The 19,990-nt window shown below is 44.1% G+C and overlaps 1 protein-coding gene across 2 annotated transcripts in view; it reads right to left on the bottom strand.

Annotated features, from left to right (window-relative positions):
- Positions 1–19,990, bottom strand: part of PEX14 (peroxisomal biogenesis factor 14) — a 141,017-nt gene that overhangs the window by 100,074 nt on the left and 20,953 nt on the right. For both annotated transcript variants that reach the window (XM_079143193.1, XM_079143194.1), the window contains exon 2: positions 16,723–16,767. In XM_079143193.1, the coding sequence (XP_078999319.1) occupies positions 16,723–16,767 (45 nt within the window). The remainder of the gene's footprint in view (positions 1–16,722; positions 16,768–19,990) is intronic.

Raw genomic sequence — 19,990 nt, 5'->3', positions numbered from 1 at the left:
GTTTCGACATTTCACTGAGCTTCTGCCACTGTGAATGAGATTTTGGAAGAAAGGGAGATAAACAGGAACATTAGGCTTTTCAAATAGCTAAACCCTCATATCAAAGCAAAGCATGCTCACTGGCCACTGAGTCTAACTCCATGGCACCTGTCTTGCTTCCTGGTATGGCTGGCTGCCACTAATATGCCCAACGCCTAGGGGCTAATGTAGGCTATCATTTCTGTGTCCCATTAGATCCGGTCTCCAAATCTATTAGAATGCTGCAACCTGGGCCCACTGACCACAGCCACTAAGACATGACAGACTGATTATAAGAAGCAACCACTTCCTTATTCCCAAATCACAAGCAGCCAGAGCTGGCTAAAGGATTTTTTAATTTGGTTTGATTTTCCAACCAAGATATTCTCAAAGTTCATTGTTCTTTGAAGTGGAAGCATTTACTTTGAGGCATAGGACTAGAAATCAAAATTGAGGACAAAAGCCTCAAATAAAGAACTACGGGTAGCTAAGTTCAGGAATGTCCAGGGATTCTTGGCACAGGAGGACACACCAACCAGCCAGGCACTCTCTTTCCAGGGTGTCTCAAGGGGAAATCACCCATCGATCCTAGGACACACACGTTCTAGGACCAATCCCTTTCTTCATAACAGTCTCTGCCTCAAATTCCTGCTTGCGCTTTAATGTTTAAATTATTAAATGCATTAATGTATTTACATTATTCAAGTCTTATGTGCATTTTTCTAAGATAATTTATGTATAAGAGTTTGAATGTCCATGACTGTTAATGTCTACAACCCTTCCTGTTCATTATTGATTCTGGAAGAAAAAAAAAGTCAGAGTTTTAATGCCTTATTTTTAATGTATTAAGAGTCTGAATAAGTGCATTCTCTTTTTTCTTTTGTAATTTCATAATTTAAGTAGTGCATTTATTAAACTGACACAGTATGAATTGTGGTGAAGCCTGGCACGACTCCATGCTGCCGAGCAGCCGCTCCTTTGTGCCTCTGCGACCAAGCAGCAGCCTGTGCTCTCGGTGCTCTTCCCCCTCCACAAGGACCAGCAGGGCAGGGATGAGCACTTGCCCAATTTATGCTTCTGCAAGGAGATTTCCTTCCTCCTTTTTCAAATTCTTACCCAAATCAGCTCTCCCTATTACCCAGGTTTCCAGAATGCTACTGAACTGCATTAAGGGGGATCGTTCTCTGATCATCGGAAGTCCACATCTAAATGCACTGCAGGTTATATCCAAACAGAGCTCACCATCAGCACACAGTTTTCAGGAACAATAAACATGCTCGAAGCTTAGCACAGAAAAACAAGCAAACAAAACAACTACTTTCTAAAAGAGTTCTCAAACATTTCATGCAGACAACACTTCCAACTTGGGCAGCAAAACTTTACTTTTGAAATCCAATTTCTCCAGTAGGAAAAAAAAAATCTCTCTTTCAAATATAGCCAGTAGAGCGACAGTGACACCCAATGGCCTATTAGCTCAACCCCAACAGCATTCCTCAGTGGCTGTCCCCAGAGACTGCCCAGAGTTCCTGTGTGAACATGGAAGTTCACATGAAAATCAGGTATAAGCTACTCATAGTGAAGCTGAATCATAATGGATAAACAAACATCCTGCTGATCAGACCACACACACACTCACACGCACACATGTGCACACGCACACACACACACACACACTATATGTAATTATGCACACACTGGACAGCACAGTGCATATCAGCACAGTCACCTTCTAGGGGAGACAGCACACGCACAATATGTGAATGGAGCAACACTGTGCAAGTCAACTTTGGAGTGGGAGAGAGAAGCCAGAAGTTGCTCACTGCTGTTTTAGAACCTCACTGTGCCATTTCTCATGTCTCTCTCTCTCTCTCTCTCTCTCTCTCTCTCTCTCTCTCTCACACACACACACACACACACACACACACGTGTACATACTATCATATATTTTCTCTTTCTTTTTTTCTATATTTTCCTGTTTCCTTCTTTTCTTTTTTGGTTACTCATTACCATTCTTTAACTGTTACAATTTATATCAGCATATAATGTTAAATAATTACAGGGAGCAGAGCTCACTCTAGTGAGGATATAAACGCGCTGTGGGAATCTACAGATTTAAACAAATAACACTCACAGCAGGGGGTGAGCGGATGAATTAGCATTAATATCCTGCCTGGGAGATCCCAGTGCACTGGTACTGCTTAAATACAGATCTTTTCTGTAACAGTCAATATGACAGCTCCCGGCAATACAGCCCCTTTCCCTTTCCCAGTCAATATAGCAGCCAGTGAAAATAGAAACGTCCCTATAGCAATCAATATAGCAGCCAGCTAAAATAAACCCTTCCCTTTTAAGGGCTATATAATAGTCAGCTAAATGGAAGAATTGGCACCCTTGCTGGATAGCTCAGCAGAGAAGCCAAGGAATGAACAGGCCATGAGCACTAAATGATCCTTCTATCCTCAAAGAGGCCTTGCCCAAGAAGGGAAAAGTTATCCACAGGCAGCAAATCAAGAGGGAGCCTGCAAGGGACACTTGGCAGGTGGCTCCCAGTCCCTAGGAGTAATTACCCACGTCATAAGTAGAGTACAGGGCCACCCCTCACTGAGGTTTAATTAAGATGACCGGAAAGTTTAAAATCCTTGTTCAAACTATCGGCTGAAACTAGGAGCATCTGCCCTCAGTAGAGAGTGAAGAGTACCTTGATTTGAACACCACCCGCCCCAAACACACACCCTGCTACACCTCAGCCCCATAGGTTGGAACTGGAATATTAAGTTAACAGCCTGGGAATTTGTTTTCCAGCATCAGGGACAGAGTCAGAGTCACTCAACCAGCCAAGTGAGTGAAAAGCCCAGCATTCTATGTTTTTTGAGTTTTTGGGTTTGTTTGTTTTAATTTTTTTTTTAGTTGTATATGGGCACAGTACCTTTATTTTATTTATTTATTTTTTATTATTACTTATTTTATTTATTTATTATTATGTGGTGCTGAGGCTCAAACCCAGTGCCTCACACGTGCTAGGCAAGCACTCTACCACTGAGCCACAGCCCCGGCCCACATCCTATGTTGAATGCCACCTCATGTATACCTGGGACTCATTTCTAAAACTCTCAGTCATCACTTTTTTTTCAGTCATCAAATTTATTGGATACTGGGATGATACCATGTTTTCCCCACTCTCATCACATGGGAAATATTCTCTTTCCTTGGAGATCTATAGGGTAGAAGTTTCAGATAACAGAATTCAGGGGGATGGCTCCCCTGCAGGCCACAACACACCCTTTTTAAAAGGATAAAGGACAAGAATCGTCTGATTAAGAGAGGTTCCTAGGCATCTGAAGTTACTGTGCTTTTTTCATTAGAATTAACAATTTCTAAAATAAGTTTCACTGGATTTAAGGGCTCGACAAACGTGAACTATAAGCACCACCACCAACAGCAGCAGCATCAGGTTTCTAACACTCCTGGAGCTAATGCTGGGATTCTGTTTTGCTCCAAAGCAGATGAACATCAGGGACCTACCCCACCTTCATTAAAATTCGACAATCTGTCTGCTATCCTTTGGGTAAATCCACAGAGGGTCCCTGTTTCCCTGGCCAGGTGTTTAACACCCAATGATGCTCATGTCATCAATCAGGTGCCTTAATCAAGTGCCACAGTGTTGAGAATCAGGAAAAAAAAGATTCTGTGAGTCCTGGCTGAGAGCGCTTGCCCTTAAAAATTTAGATGCCCACAGCCCACTTAAGCCATAAGAGCAGGTGCTCTTTACTTCAGGAATTCTAGTGAAATAACAATTCCTGAGTGGAAAAGACTAACATGCTTAAGGTCCTCTCATGGCAATACACAGTTTGATGAAGCCTTACATCCATAGATGACCTAGAAGTCTGGATCCTATATTCCATAGATGTCATAGGTCCCTTACTCTTAAGTTATAGGTCTCACATTCCTAGAAATAATAGATCCTACAGTTCCTAGAAGTCAAAGGCTCCACAGCCCACTGAAGGCCTTCCTAGGAAGTCCTAGAGTTCTGTCCTACAGTGATCATGGCAGCCATTCAAAAGAGGAAATGGATAAGTAGGAGAGACCTGTGGTGCCCCCATTACTTTCCAAAATGTGGTATCATAAAATGTGAGTTACTGTTATGATTTGACATAGCAAGCTTCTAGCACTGAATCCAATGAGTACTTTATAAACTTTGACATGCATGGACAGTTCCATTTCTAAACCATACACAAAAATTTGAGGGTATACACTCTCAGTAAGACAGCATTAAAGCAGGAGAGAACACATCATAATGTTAGCAAAAATTCCATCAACTACAGATGCCATTAAAGTCATCAAAGGTTGGAGGGGGGAGCAGGAAGGAAGGGAGGGACTGAGAAAGAGAGAGTAATGAAAGAGAAAATAATTCTGAAAGGGGGAAAGAGAAACATAAAAGATGAGCGATAACAGAAGGGGTAACCAAAAAACAAAAAAACAAAAAACCTCCCTTTGGCATTTACAGTTTAAAGCTTTCAGGGCACTTTATGAAATGACAGTTGCAATAAAACAAATAGAATGGTGAGTCATCTGGTTTCCAACTTGAGTCAAAAGGGGTTGTTTCTAGACAAACTGAAAAGTAGCTCTGCTGCCTGCACATTTCACGATGCCTATCGGTGCACCACAGCTACAGAACAGGATGTGGAGAGAAAGCTGAGGAGGTGGGAGTTAGCGTTGTCTTTACTGGTCCCAGTGTCGCTGCAAATAAAGACTGTCAAGATTTAAACCATAATAATGATAAGGCTATAAAGGCCTCGGTTATAATGTTTCCTCTGATGTTCCCTTTCATAAAACGCCCACTTTATGCTGCGTACGTGGCAACAATTCACTAAACATCAGCGTATGTGTGCCCAAGAGGGAATGCTGCACCCTAGGTTCCTAGGAGGCAGCCAGACAGCAACTGTGCAGACAGCAGCTCCTCAGTCACCGTCTCCACACACAGAAGTGAGCATGTACACTGACTCATGCCACAAATGTGTACTGAGTGTCTACTTTCTGCCAAGAGCTGAGCAAGATGGCATATGCCCATCCAGCAGAAGGCTTAGCAAAGGGCCTAGGTGCCAAATACCTGGGAGACAAACAAATGCAAGAAGTATTCCACTTGGAAACATGACTACACAACATAGGGCCTCCTTTCCTACCTCTGCACCTAAAAGATTTACACAGTGCCTGGCAGCTTAGTAGTGAAAAGGGGCTTTTCCCCCTTCGTGCCAGAGCAAAACAGGTATAGGGGAATGCAAACAGGATGAGTGCTCAAAAAAGGGGGACACACTGGCACCCACAAACATACCTTTGCTTGGACTCAGCAGACAAAAATGTACAGAAAACCACTGGTTTCAAGAGAATCATTTATCTGCAGCCTGCCACCTAAGCATTCTAGGCACCAGAGAACCACACACAAAACAAAACAAAAAACAGGGTTGAAAGTGTAGCTCAGTGGTAGAGCACTTGCCTGGCAAGCATAAGGAGCGGGGTTCAAGTTCCAGCACTCCCCCTTCTGTACAAAATATAACAAACCCCCTGCAAACTAATACTTTATACACACACATGAATTTTTATACATGACATGGAGGTATGAACAAGAAACAAGGTGGAAAAAAAAACCACAGGTAAAGATGAAATGAGACTAAAACCTGTAAATCAGAGGCAACTGGGGAAGCCAAAGTACAAAATTAGGAAAGGACCAACCTAGTCAGCTCCAACTTGGTGGCAGAAACAGAATGATAGCTCACATTTGCTAGGTGGGCAGCCAGTGCCAACCACAAACCATCCCTGGGCTGCCTTCCCTGTTGATCTGTAATTGGTGAGCCTGTGATAAAGCTACCAATTACCTTCAGGCCCCTGTATTTAGTTCACAGACAAAGGGAAGCAGGAGAGACCAGTTAGTAATGAGTAAGTAATGGCCATGAAAATACACTGTATTTTACAGAGCTGCTTCTGCAGGAAAAGCCATTTGGAAAATAAAAAGTAAAAGAACAGAACAGAATAAGCTAGAGAAACTCAATTTTCTTCTCCCTTCCTCCCAAAGCCACACTTAGGATAAAATGAGGTTTGTGCAGGTTAATCCTTATGAGGTAAGAAAAAAATGATTAAATACATTAAAAAAATCAATTGTACATTAAACCAAATCCAGGAACTGCAAAAACAAACACCACAGCGCTCCTCCAGCCAGTATTAGCTCCGCCAGGCTGGTCAGGTGGGGATACCCCCACCTGACGGAGCCCACTGAGGTAATGGAAGAGAAGCCCAAAGGAAGGGAGGGAACAGGGCTGGGGCAGGGGGCCGAGGAGCCCAATTTCACTGGAAATAAAGTTATTTCTAGATATTAGAAAGGAAGAAATAAAATGTCTTATAAATGGGGCTCTGGAGACCAGGCTAAAATCTTCAAAAATCCAACAGAAATAACAATAATGATAATGGTAATCACTTGATAAATAGAAGTTATAAACCACTGTCAACTGATGTGCCACTATTTCTAGTTGTTTCTTCTCTTCGTTAACATTTTCTATTAACTGTCATTTCTCAGAGAGAGTAGGAGAGAGGAGGCCGGGCGGGCCTTTGAGTTGACGAAAGCCCCTCTCTGGAATGGGGCTGTGTGGAAATGCCTGTCCTTCCCTGGTGCCCCGGGAGCCTCAGAGGAAGCCCAAGAGGACAGGCGCAAAGACCCAAGAACAGGGAGCGGGGAGTCAGGACTGAGAATTCTTAGCTAATCTTAAAAGGACCTCACAGGCCCAGTGCCACCAGCCTTTCTCCTTGCCCGCACCTGTTTCAGCACACACCTAGGAGGATCTGAGGGCACACAGGAGCACTGGGAGCCATGGCAACGCGGGGGCTTCTGAGAGCGGAAGCTGGTCACTCACTCCCAGCAAAGCTCATGTGGCCCATAAAGCAGTGCTGGGCCCCAACGTCTAAACAAATTGGCAAGTCCAAAGTTTTTCCTTCCATGTACTTCTGAGAGAAGTCATTTGGAACTGCAGAGAAGCCTCTGTAAGCCTGAGTTGGCCACAGGGAAGAGACTGACGGGGGCAAGCGAGGACAGAAGACCAGTAACCCACCTCATGACAGTGGTATTCCCAACAGAATACAGACTCGGGCCCACAGGGAGAGTGTCAAACCCTCAAACACTGTGCTAGAGTGGTCATCAGTGTCAAGCAGTTAGCAGCAAGTCAAAGCTGACAAAAAGATTTCACTCTCTTGAACACATCACTGTTCTCTTATCTTCAAAGCAGGTGAACTTTGCTGCCTTAACTGACAATGAGTAATGTGTAGATGCTGATGGGGGACACAGATAAAGGATGTCCCTGAGGGGCAGAGGAAGTAGAAACAGCGGATCCTGGATGCCAGGGTTTCTTTACTCAGCGGGATTCGGGTGCCTCCCTGAAGACCTGCACGGCACCACTTCTAGAGCTACCATCAAAAGCAAAGAGCTCACTTGTCCCACCTCCTCTCAGCCAGCAGGAGATGGAAGAGCAGGCAGCTGCCGCCCCCTAGAAGCTACCAGAGACATAGCACCATTTACACAGACTTCAGATGAAAAGATCCTATTATCTCCCTCCAGCCCATAACCTGTCATTAGTGAGGTACATAGGTGCAGACGCCTCCTCCAAGCCCGAGGAGGCACACGTCACCTGTGATAAATTAATAGGTGCCTTTTCAACAGCTAAGATGCATACAAAAGACTCCAAGCAGGGAGAGCAGAGTAAGGCAGCAACTTCAGGGAGGAAGTGCAGATTGGCAGGCAGCCTGGCAGGGCTGAAGCCTGACCGCAGAGCCCCCTCCCACCGCACCAGCGCCACTGACAGTGAGGTTCACACTGCACCCAGACCTGTGCTCCACATGTGCTCAAGCTCGGCAGTATGGATGGAGGACTTCACATTCCAGGTCCACCACTCTTCAGCTCACTAGCTTGACTGACCCAGGCCTCAGTTTCCTCACTGTCAAATGAGGACAAGGGTAATCCCACAGGTGTGTGAGAATCAAATCAAATAAAAATAAAGAAACCAGTGCCAAGGTCGGGGTATTACACAGTAGAAACCCTACTAGCCTACAGGATTAGAGCTAATAATTGTTCAGTTAATCAAAAAATCAGTTAAGGCAGAGAATCATTAAAAATGGGGCCTACTCTACATACCTTCAACATTTTATATTAACTGAAAACCTATAAATGTACAGTCATTCACTAATCTTTTGATGTAGAGCCAACAGCTTTCTTTGAGTGTGGGCCCACAGACTGAAGTTCCCAGACGCTTTTCTTGCATAAACCCCACCCATAACGCACCCTCCACAATTTCTAAAGCAAAGCTAGAACTTAGACATTAGTAAAGTAATCAAAGTATGGAATCCTAGATTTTTATGATCTTTCCCCATGTTTAACTGTTGTCTCACACGTAACTTCATGGCAATCTTTTTAGCAGTCTGCATTTACCAAAGCATTTAACTTAGTTTTTATAAAAGACTCTTTTCACATTAACCTTTATAGAATATATTACACTTATAGAATCTTCTTTCCACATATCTATTTCACCTGTTTACACCATATTCAACAAAATGGCCTAGTTCAATGACAAGCACACTTGGGACACACGGGTTTAGGAGCAGGCCACCACCAAGTGTGGGAGCGACTGGCCAGGCTGCCTCGTCCGAGCCTGGACCTGAGGAGTGGGTTCCACGAGCCTGACAGCAAGTCAGTGAGAGGAGTGTGTCCAATGCAAGCTCTTGACACATTTTTAAAAATACACATTTAATGCTACCCTACTTCATTTCACAAGAGATGTGAATGGTTCTCCAAAGTATACACAAAACAAAAGGACATATCAATGGGAAAATATAAAGGGGAAAAAAAGATGTTTAATAAATGTTGGTCCCCATTCTCCACTAAAATCTATTTTCAGTGAAGTGTGGAAACACTAAACCATTTATACAGTCGACTTCCATGCTAGATTCTGTTAGCAGTTCCCTGTGACCACGAAGTGGGAAAAATGGGCCTGGCTGGGCAACAACTGACACTGCCAGAGAAAGGCCTCCGAGCAGATGCCGTGGAAAAGGAAGTGATAGCTGACCCAGAGAACCACCCCACGGACTCCGCACAGATGGGGAGCTATGGCCAGGGTGGCTGCTGAGGCAAGAGGTCACGAAGGTGGAGGCCCGTCTCCTTCTCGACAGGGTAATTTATCCACACTCCGCTCCGCTGGGGGTGACGCGCTAGCTCCTCTCTGCCTCCAACTGACAGGGAGTGCCCCCGGGCAGATTTACCTCGAGAATCACTCAGTGTCGGCCCCATCTCTAGACTGCTCAGACAAACTCATAATGGCAGAGAGAAGATTTGTGGAGCAACAAGCATAAATCTTGGTTATAACTACAAACCATAAAAGAAAGGAGAGCTGGGAGGGAAGAAGGAAGGGCGGTGAAAGCGTCCTTCTCCAAAGCACCACTTTATCTTCCTGCGGCTTTGCACAGCGCACAAGGGGGATTAACTACAAGATCGTATTTTTCAAACCAAAATCAGTCTGCCCAGTGTGACAATGGGCTCAAATGTTTTAAATTGAAAGGATCCTGGAAAAAGTAGGGCACATGGTTGTCCTACATACAACACAATATTCGGTGCTTTTCAAACTGGGGGGCTACAGGGGACTCACCTGATACCCCAACTTTTAGGCCGCACTTAAAAAGATACTTCTTTTAAGTGAAAATTTCAAATAAGATCATGATGGAGTTTAAAGAAAGGAAAAATATTTTAGGAATTTTCCTCCGCCCAAATAAGACTGTAGACTCAGCCTTCGCCAGTCGTAGGACAGCTAGAGAACTAACTCTAAGCTACAGCTCCAGGAGCAAAGGCAGAAGAACATTTCCTTCTGAAAGAAGGACGCTGGGACAAGGTGAAAGACTGAATTCCCCATCACGCTACGGCTCTGAAGAAACGCCCAGGACCTCAGTACCTACATCTCCAGCAAAAGGACTGTGCTCAGTTATCCAACAGGCAAAACCTCTGATTACAGGAACTACAGCGAATATAAAGCACTACTCTGCAAGTCAGGAGCCTGAAGTATAAACAAAGGTGAAGAACTACTTCAAATTCCATTTCTTTAATTATTACTCCTAAGAAGTTTCGATTCATCTAATAATTATTTGTAAAAGGATACCTCCAAACTGAAAAACAACCTCTTCATTTACCTGAAAGAGGAAACAACTTAAAGGGCACCGCCTAGTCTTTTCCATAAACCTTCCCAGACTATAATAGGAAGGATGGAGCAGGAAGAGGCAGTAATTTCAAAATCAGTAAGTGGCCTGGAGATTATAGTCACCCAAAAATGGAATGAGGCTTTCCTCAAGTTCACCCATTTCGGCATTTAGTTCTAACCAGTTTTCCTTCCCCCATCTGGCAGAATAGGTGGGAACTCAGGCACCCTCCCAACTTTCACTAAAGATTTATATTGCTGAAGAGCAGCAAAGGGATAGCAGGAAAGCCAACATTTTTTCCTATCTAAAAAGTTGACTTTCAGGCGCAGTATCCTACATCTAGTCACATAATGACATGCTCACCACCAGAGCTCCATCCTTCAGTTGCTTACACTTGACTTCTGTTCCAAGTTTCTCAGCAGCAATTGTGAGGAGTGACCCTCAGGAAATGTTACTAGTAGCAGCTTAAGCACCCAAATCTGCACCCATTAACTTTTTTTTTCTTTCTTTTTTTAGGGCTAGGGATAGAACCCAGGGCCTTACATGCTCAGCAAGCCTTCTACCCTGAGCTACTCCTGCAGTCTCTGATTTACTTTTATAAGAGCAGAGTCAAATACAAAGGCGCACTCCTACAGTCTCAGATATCTGGAAAGCTGAGGCAGGAGGATCATGAGTTCAAGGCCAGCCTATGCAACACAGTGAGACCCTGCCTCTTACATACATACACACAGAAATAGACGGATTTTGGACTATCCCTATAATGTTTCCCCTACTCATTTGATCTTGACAAATGCCTCTGGGTGGGCAATAAGTAGAAATAACAGCTAGCTTCAGCAGCCCTAACTGCACAGAAATCAACCAATAATATTTAATACTTTAAAATCAGATTTGCCACATTTATTTATTTATCCTGGAAAAGTGACAATTTCCTGAAATCTCTAAATGGCTGATTTCATTACCATGTGCTTGTAAACCACTTTCATGAATACAGTATAAACATCAATTTTATTTTCCCACAAAATGCTTTGAATTTTTATAAAATGAAATGTGGGTTGTGCTATATATATACACATATACACAGACATACATGTATCAAGCACGTGAATGTTTTTCTTCCCCTGTTTTTGTAGGAAAAAAAAGGAGAACAATGTGAGCCCGCCAGCCAATATACCAAGGTTTTCTAAACACAAAAGTTATAAAAAGAGTCAGACGCAATGGTGCTCACCTGTAGTCCCAGCAACTCAGAAGACTGAGGCAGAAGAATTGCAAGTTTGAGGCCAGCCTTGCAACTTAGCAATTCCCTGTCTCGAAATTTTTTAAAAAGTGTGGGGAGTTGAGGGCCTGCCCCCCGGGGAGATACTCAATGTTTGTAAAGCACCAGTACCCAAAAAAAAAAAAAAAAAAGGTAAGGATACACATATTAGGGTCCACGGCTATAGCTCAGTGGTTGAGCGCTTGCCTAGCACGTGAAGCAGTGGGCTTGATTCTCAGCACCACATAAAAAATGAAATAAAGTTATTGTGCCCATCTACAACTAAAAAAAAAATTTTTTTTTTTTTTTTTTGGGTGCTAGGGATCGAACCCCGGGGCCTTGTGCTTACAAGGCAAGCACTCTACCGACTGAGCTATCTCCCCAGCCCCCCAAAATTTTTTTTAATAAAATAAATGTTTAAAAAGATACAAATACTAGGGAGACTGTGCTAACAATATACACTACAGACCTTCAGGAGATAGGCAACTAGCCACAAGTATTCTTTTCTTTTTGGTGGGGGTGGGGGTAGGTTACGGGGTATTGACCCCAGAGGCACTTTACCATTGAGCCATATTCCCAGTCCTTTGTATTCTTTTATTTTGGACAGGATCTCACTAAGTTGCTGAGACTGGCCGCAAATTCAGTCTTCTGTCTTAGCCTCTGGAATCACTGGGATTACAGGCATGCACCACCACACCCAGCCAAAGCTAGTCTTAAAAAGCAGCTCACAGTACTGTGTCCCTGAATCCATCAAGATATTAATGATCATTGACTATCTGCCTCTGGATAATTAGCTTAAAAACCAAAAAGAAAACTCTTAGACACCCCCGGTTTAAAACCGATGAGATTCCCCAAAAGGGCTGAGCTCAAACACGTTCTTTCTACCTTATCCTTAACCCAAGACTACAGGAGGATTCTTTTGCACCTCAAGGGCAGGATCACTGAGACAGGAGTTTCTCAAAACTATGGATCTGCTACTGCATAGCATCTTGTAAAAATTAAGCATAATAGAAATATTTATTCTAATAAAGCTGAAAGTGGAAATTATCACCATTTTTTTAAAATACATGGAATTGGATTTGGGATTATTTTGGAGAATCTGCAGGGACAAGGATAGAAAATCAAAAAGAACCTATACATGTAAGTTAAAGGAAAAAATGGTGGCAGAAGACCCATTCATTGGAAAGAACCCGATGTCAAAGAGCAAAAAGCTAAAACTCTAGTTAAGCCAAAACCACACACACTGTGCAAAGCGGGTGAGCAACAGCACTGCCAAATGCTGAGAAGCCACGCTGAGACGAGCGAGCAGACATGTAACAAAACCTTAGTTATTGCTTACTGTAAGTGACCAAAAATCATATAACCAAAAAACAATCTCAAAAGGTTACTTAACTCCAGTTTCAGTATCCCGGCAAGACAAGAACTGGGTTGCCCCATTCAGAAAACAGTCCATCCATCTCGTGTGCAGAGCAATGAAAACCCAAGGCCACAAGCAAGCACTCCAGCACTGAGCTATACCCCAGCCCTCACCCCATTCTTACAGACCTACCAGGCAGGGTCTCATCCTGCCAGGGCTGCACAGGGAGCAGATGTGTGAGCCTGAGGACAGGCACATGTGCAGCTGTGGGAAAATCAGACTTACAACAGATCTTGGAGAAACTGGAGGTCAGCCCTCTGGAGAGCTAGCAAAACTCCTGTCCTAGGAGGCAAGGCTTGTGAAGAGAGTTTAAATTGAGAAAAGTAATTGATAATTTCTATCACTAACAATCAGAGAATTTCAAGTCCAGTTTACTGAATTTACCAAGACCCGTCTGTTCAGCACTCCCCAGCACTGGGTGCATTATAAACCAACTATTTCCACTAACAGTCTGGGTGGTGTGGCTGGTTTATCTGAGAGCAGGATGCAGGGGAGAGCTGAAGGGGTCAGAGAAGGCAACATGCAGGGTTACTACTCAACTAGAATCAAGGCCAGGGAATGGCCATAAACACAAATGTGTCATTTAGAGACTACACAATTATACTTCTCACCACTCCATTACAAGACATTTTTTATGATCCAGAGAGGACAGGAATGAAAATTAGGCCTTCCTACCTTAGCAATGAAAGCAAAGCAATAATGCAGATGCCAAGCTGGGAGTGTCTGCACACGCCTACAGTCCCAACTAATGGGGAGATTGAGGCTGGAGGATCACTTGAGCCCAGAATTTCCAGACCAGACTAGGCAACACAACAAACCTCATCTCAAAAAAAAAAAAAAAAGAGCAGATGCCCAAAATTTTTGATATGCTAGGGATGGAACCCAGGGCCTCAACCTTGCTAGGCAAGTGCCCTACACAAAGCTACACCCACAGTCCTTCACTTCTTTTTTTTTTTTTTTTTTTTCCCCCCTTTTTACTAGAGCTTGAACCTAGGGACTTCATCCCCTGGGTGCTGAGCTACATTCTTTTTATTTTTCTATTTTGAGACAGTCTCACTAAGTTGCTTAGAGCCTTCCTAAATTGCTGAGGTGGACCTCAAACTTAAAATCCTCCTGCCTCAGCCTTCTAAGAAAGCAGGGATTATAGGCATACGCCACCACACCAGCCCCCTCACTTTTCTAATAAGCAGAAAAACTACTTCAAAGAGATCATCTAGTTCTGGAACAAAGAATAAGACAGGGTTATTTGCCTTCAGCATCTGATGCTTAATCCTTTTAATGTAGAGACCAGGCAGCTTCCATTAAGGAATTTTGTGAGAAAGGAGGAAATCAGTTAAAAACAAAACAACCCAGCAGGGTATTCCCCCAACACTGGAGTACATGTTCCTCAAGACCATGCTTGAGTGTCACAAAAACCATCCCTAAACCCCCACTTACCACCCTCCTCCTTCGCTGAATAACTAGGATCCCGCTAAGATTCCCAGCCAGACAATTCTGCCCAAATTACATACGATTTGTGCTGGTTGCTAAAATTATATGGTCTTGTGCTGTTTGCTAATTGTTTCATGTGTACAAATGCCTTTTCTTCCCCAAATACAATATGCAAATTACTTAAGAACAATGCTTAGTTTTATTCTTCAATTGTCTGCTCTCCCATCCTCAAGCCTGAGCTGAGCCAAGCCCCAGGAGACAACTATACTGTGGCCTAAGAAACGCCCCTCCCTGAGAAAGGGGCTGACCACTTACTTATGTGCCTTCAAACCACGGCCCTGTGCGCAGAGCTGTGGGCAAGGGCTGGCACTCCACCACCCCTCCAGCACCCTGAGACTGTTACCTATCTAGCTGGCTGCCAGGCCACAGCAGCCACAGGTTCTCCTCTTACTTGCCCTATGTCTCCAACCTGCCCCACAAGCCAGCCCTCAGAGGGCTCGTCAGCCTGACACCCTGCCACTGCCATTCCCAAGAGGAAGAAGTTGTTCACACAAGACCATACAACTCGGTTGGTGCCCTCATTTAATCAGGCTGCTGCAAATGGTTGGCCAAAAGCAATAAGGGCATGACTGAGAGACTGTGGGAGTTTAATATAAAAAAATTAATAAAAAAAGGGGGGAAGGAGAAAGGGTCTACCTTTTAATAGGGCCCTAATTACCCAACTCACAGGATCAGCCCAAATGAGATGGGAGTTTATTTCGGGTTTTTTTTTTAATTATTGGTTTTTTATATATATATAAATTGCCGCTATGTGTTTTCTTTCCTCTGAGCAATTATGCAGTAAGTACGTAAAGAGAAGAAAAAATATTAATTAAATATAAGGTAATTGTAGAGTTGGCCTGGAGAGAATGAGTCTGAACTCTGGACAATCATGGGCTACTAGGGTTTGAAGACTGCTCAGGGCCTCCCAGAAAAGAAAGAAATAAAAATACAACCGACCAACAAGCAGATGCATAATACAGCAGGAAAAGAGCCGTGTACAGAAATCTTAACAGAGCAAAGCCCCGCAGGGCTCCAGATGCCCAGAAGTCAGTGAGGCTGCCAACTGCACAGGGCTCCAAAGAGTTTGCCCAATCATGTCCCAAAAGATGGGCTGGTCACTCTTTTGGTGATCAATAGTTAAATTCAATAGATCAAAAAGAGACTAAGGAGGTAAAGGATTAAAGAGAACTATTGTGTTCAACCTGGACTTGAGTCTAAACCACAACTTTGGCCTGAGTGGTTCTGAGGCTGACCCCATAGGATGCACTCAAGTATCCCAGCTGAGAGGCTAGCAAAGCCTTCTCTGCCTTTCACCCCAAGTAATAATAGAGGCAATACCAAAAGGGCAAAAGGAGGCCACTGAGGGAGTGCTGGAAGTGAGCCCACTCTGGTCACAGCAGGTGACATGAATGATAGTACTCCTCTGAAACAGCCCCAGCAGCACTTGTACCACCTCAGTCTGTCTACAGCTCAGCCAGATTCATAGCGCCTCCATGGAGAAGGCCTTCAAACACACTAGGATTTGAACCTGATCACACCAGCTAAGGACCTCATGTCATCTCCTCCAATAGCTGTCAGGAAGAGAGTGAAGAAAGCACTGCTGCAAAACAGCCTGGGCAGTGCCCCCTGAGCTTGTTGTCACTACTCAGGGAGAAAGGCCCTGAAAAATCCAACCTAACACTGGCTCTTCCCTACAGCTTATCTGGTTTGTACAGAACCAGTCCTACTATCCAACCAACAGGATTTGCCACAGGCCACGAAATGCCCAACAGAATGAAAATGGGGCAGGCAAGGAGGGACTCTGGTTCAGGCCACTAAGCAAAAGCATTTTGTGAAGAAAATTATCTGTGGTATTTAGTAAGTCTCTTCCCTATCAGCAGTCCAAGAAGATAATACTGTTGGTAAGCCTGTCACAAACCTACAGAAAAGTCAGAATTCCCTCACTTACCTGTTCCTTAAAGGCCACCTAAAGTGCTCTCAACCAAAGAAGCAGAGAATGGCTATTTCACACCACCCAGACGCAAGATGGCTGGGCCTAGCAACCTCGTTCCAACACTGCCTCCCAGGTTTCAGGCATCCCATTGTCAGCAACAAGCAAAGTGGTGCATGACCATCTAGGGTGGGTACTTTTAGTTTAGGAAAAGACCAGGCTTAAATAAGGAGAGATCTTGCTAATCCCTACATACTAGAACAGAAGTCAGAGGTCAGAGGTCACTCATAAGAAGTCTCCATATAATACCTACTTTTGAAGGGACGTTGCTGATACAAACTATAGGATTGCAAGGTTTCTTTAAACTCACATGGTATTTTAATTACTAGAAAATGATACTATATCTCGGGTACTTACCAAAGGTTCTCGAGGCACCACATTTTCACTTCCTGAAGAGCTTGGCTGCAATGAAAAACAAACAAAAATAAGATCACAGTGCCACCCAATGGACACCAAAAAACCAGACATTCTGTTCTCACACAACATACCCAAATGCCCCTTTCTCACATTTCCCACTGTTTTTTTTTTTTTTTTTTTTTCAAAAATTTAGTGTTTTATGATGAGTTGTCTGTAAGAAGGAGCCCAATAGTGTGAATTAGCCCAGAAACCCTAGACTACTGACAGATTCACTGTCACAGCCCCTCAAGAACAAGGCTTGGTTTTGTCTGGGAGGACTGAAGATCAGATGCTGAGCAGGAGAGACTGGGGACTATCACAAAATCCATGGAAATATCAAAGTCCAGAGAAAGGATTAAGGAAAGAGCCATACCTCTTTTGCCATTTCCCCAGCTCATGGTGACTAGGAAGAGCCCAAAGCCCAAAGCAAAAATGGAAAACCAGATACAGCCACAAGGGGGCACCATTTGCCCACACTCAGGATTTTCTAGGGGCATCTATTTGGAGCCAAGAACAAATAACCTCCCCTGGTTCTTATGTATTGCCTGTCAGGAAGGACACTATCCCACATCAGTGAAGAAAGCCCCAGACTTAAATCTTTTATGGAAATAAGCTAGTGACAGGCTAGCAAATAAACAGACCAACTTACAGGCAGGCAGCACTGGCCAACGTGCCTGGCTCCAACTGATTCCTTCTGGTGACCACTACCTCACCCTGAAAGCAAACTCCTTCAATGCTCAATTAAGCTGACCAAAATTTAGAGAACAGGAGAGAGAGAGAGAGAGAGAGAGAGAGAGAGAGAGAGAGAGAGAGAGAGGCAGTTCTGAAGAAATTTACAAATCTCCACAAGAAAACAAGCAGCTTAAGTGAGTTATGATTAGTTCACTGTTTCTGATGTTCAAGTCAATTGCCATTTATCTGCAGATAATATCCAGACAAGTGCAATGTGTGTTCCAGAAGCCAGCCTCTAGCCTCCAGTCTTCTCCCAGCCAGTTCAGACAGCCCATGACAGCCTCCTGGGAGACAGAGCAGAAGGTGGGTATGGCTGGCCTGTGGCTCAGTGGCAAGGCCTCTGCTTGGATGAAACACCCTACCCTCCAATGCAGAGTCCAGTCCCAGGATAAGGTCACCCAGAAGGAAACTCAGCAGAAGTGTGAGTCAGTCCAGAATCTGAGCAAGCTTTCCCTGCCTTGCCCTCCCCGGATACCAGGCATCAATAAGCTCGCCAGGAGATCGCTAGGCCTGATCCCTCCAACACCACATCCCACTGCCTTCCTGCCTTCCTGCCTCCTCTGGCACTCATGTCCCAGAGAAGACTCAATCCCCTCCCTCTACCACAGGTGTCCCGTCCCATTTCAGTGTTGCCTGTCTGGGTAAAGGGCACAAGTTTCACCAAGCTGCACAAACAAGAACCTATAAGTCCTCTTCGAGAGCTCCTCTGCCTCCTTCACTCCCCAGAGTTAACCCACAATCCCATCCAGCCAATATTCCCTCCTATGTATCCACGGAATCCACCCCTCCGCTTCTCTCCATCTCTACTACCATCACTTTGGTCCGAGTCTCAAAATCTCTCACCTGGACCACCTCAATAGCCTTCTAAACAGCTCACCCACACCATGCAGGCCCTCCTCCAAAACATTTCCACAATGCAAACAGACTATCATTTCCTATGATAATTGGGCCAGCCTTGGGGGCACACACCTGCAATCCCAGACATTTAGAAGGCTGAGGCAGGAGAATCACCAGTTCAAGGCCAGTGGGGGTAACTTAGTGAGACCTGTCTCAAAATAAAAAGATAAAAAGGGTTGCAGATATAGCTCAAGAGGTAGCGTGCCCCTGGGCTTAACCCCTAGTACAGCAAAAATAAAAATAAAATAATCAGATTATCTCATATCTTATGCACCCCAGTATGCCATAACATCCTTTTTTAAATTTTTTTAGTTGTCAATGGATCTTTTATTTTATTTATGTATTTATATGCAGTGCTGAGGCTCGAACCCAGAGCCTCACACAAGCCAGGCAAGTGCCCTACCATTGAGCCACAGCCCAGCCCCACAATAACATCTTTAGTGGCTTCTCATAACTAGGGAAGACAGAAAAAAACTCAGCGTGGCCTTTGAGGCTTCACATCTACTGATGACACCTCAGGTCTCCAGTGACACCACATTCCCCAGCTTTGTCTATAACACATACTGGCCTCTGTCAAGGGGCCTTTGCACATGGTGCTCCTTTTCCTGCCACTTTAGCAACTAGCCAGCTGCAACTTCTCCTGAGGAAAGCATCCTCTCTCTGATATCCACAGTTGAAGCTCCCTATTATACACCCACAAGACTCCACATTCCTCTCCTCCAAGTAATGAGCAGAGGGAAGCTGGAGTTGTGGCTCAGTAGTAGAGCGCTTGCCTGGCATATGTGAGGCCCTGGGTTCAATATTCAGCACCACATAAAAATAAATAAAATAAAAGATCCATTGACAACTAAAAAATATATATTAAAAAAAAAAATGAGCAGAGGGAGCTGTGTATGGCGACACACACTCAGAAGGCTGAGGCAGGAGGACTGCAAGTGTAACGTCAGCCTCAGCAACTTAGCGAAGCAATTTAGCAAGACCCTGTCTCCAGATAAAAATCAAAAAGGGCTGAGGATGTGGCTCAGTGGTTAAGTGCCTCTGGGTTCAATCCCTGCTACAAAAAAAAAAAAAAAGAAAGAAAGAAAGAAAGAAATGAGCAGAGGGCTGGGAGTGTGGCTTAGCCCCACACTTAGCATACTCAAAGCCCTAGTACACCAGCACCAAAAGGAAAAAAGAAAGAACTGAGCAGAACTGCAATTTTATACTTGTGTGATCATCTTGATGTGTCTCCCTCATCGGTTAAAATCTCCATGTGGGCAGAAACTGTTTGCTTGACACTGTATCCCTGGGGCCGAGGAGAGCGCCAGGCACAGGTATTGGTTTAGGGCTGGGGATGTAGCTTAGTGACAGTGCTTTCCCTGTGTGTGAGGCCCTGAGTTCCATACCCAAAACACACACAAAAAAAAAGAAAAAAACAACAGATATTTGTTGAGTAATTGAATAAGCAACAAAGAACAGAACAATTTTTCTAACTCATTAATACATAATGTATTAAAGTTCATTACTTCCTAAGGGGCTTCCGTCAATCCACCTGGCGGATACTAAGTGCTAACATTCATTTATTAGCTCTTTCTTCACTTAATTCTCACAATAAATGTAA

This window comes from Sciurus vulgaris (genome assembly GCF_902686455.1).
Source record: "Sciurus vulgaris genome assembly, chromosome: 1".
Classification (NCBI taxonomy): Eukaryota; Metazoa; Chordata; class Mammalia; order Rodentia; family Sciuridae; genus Sciurus; species Sciurus vulgaris.
This window is presented reverse-complemented; position numbering and strand designations above follow the sequence as displayed.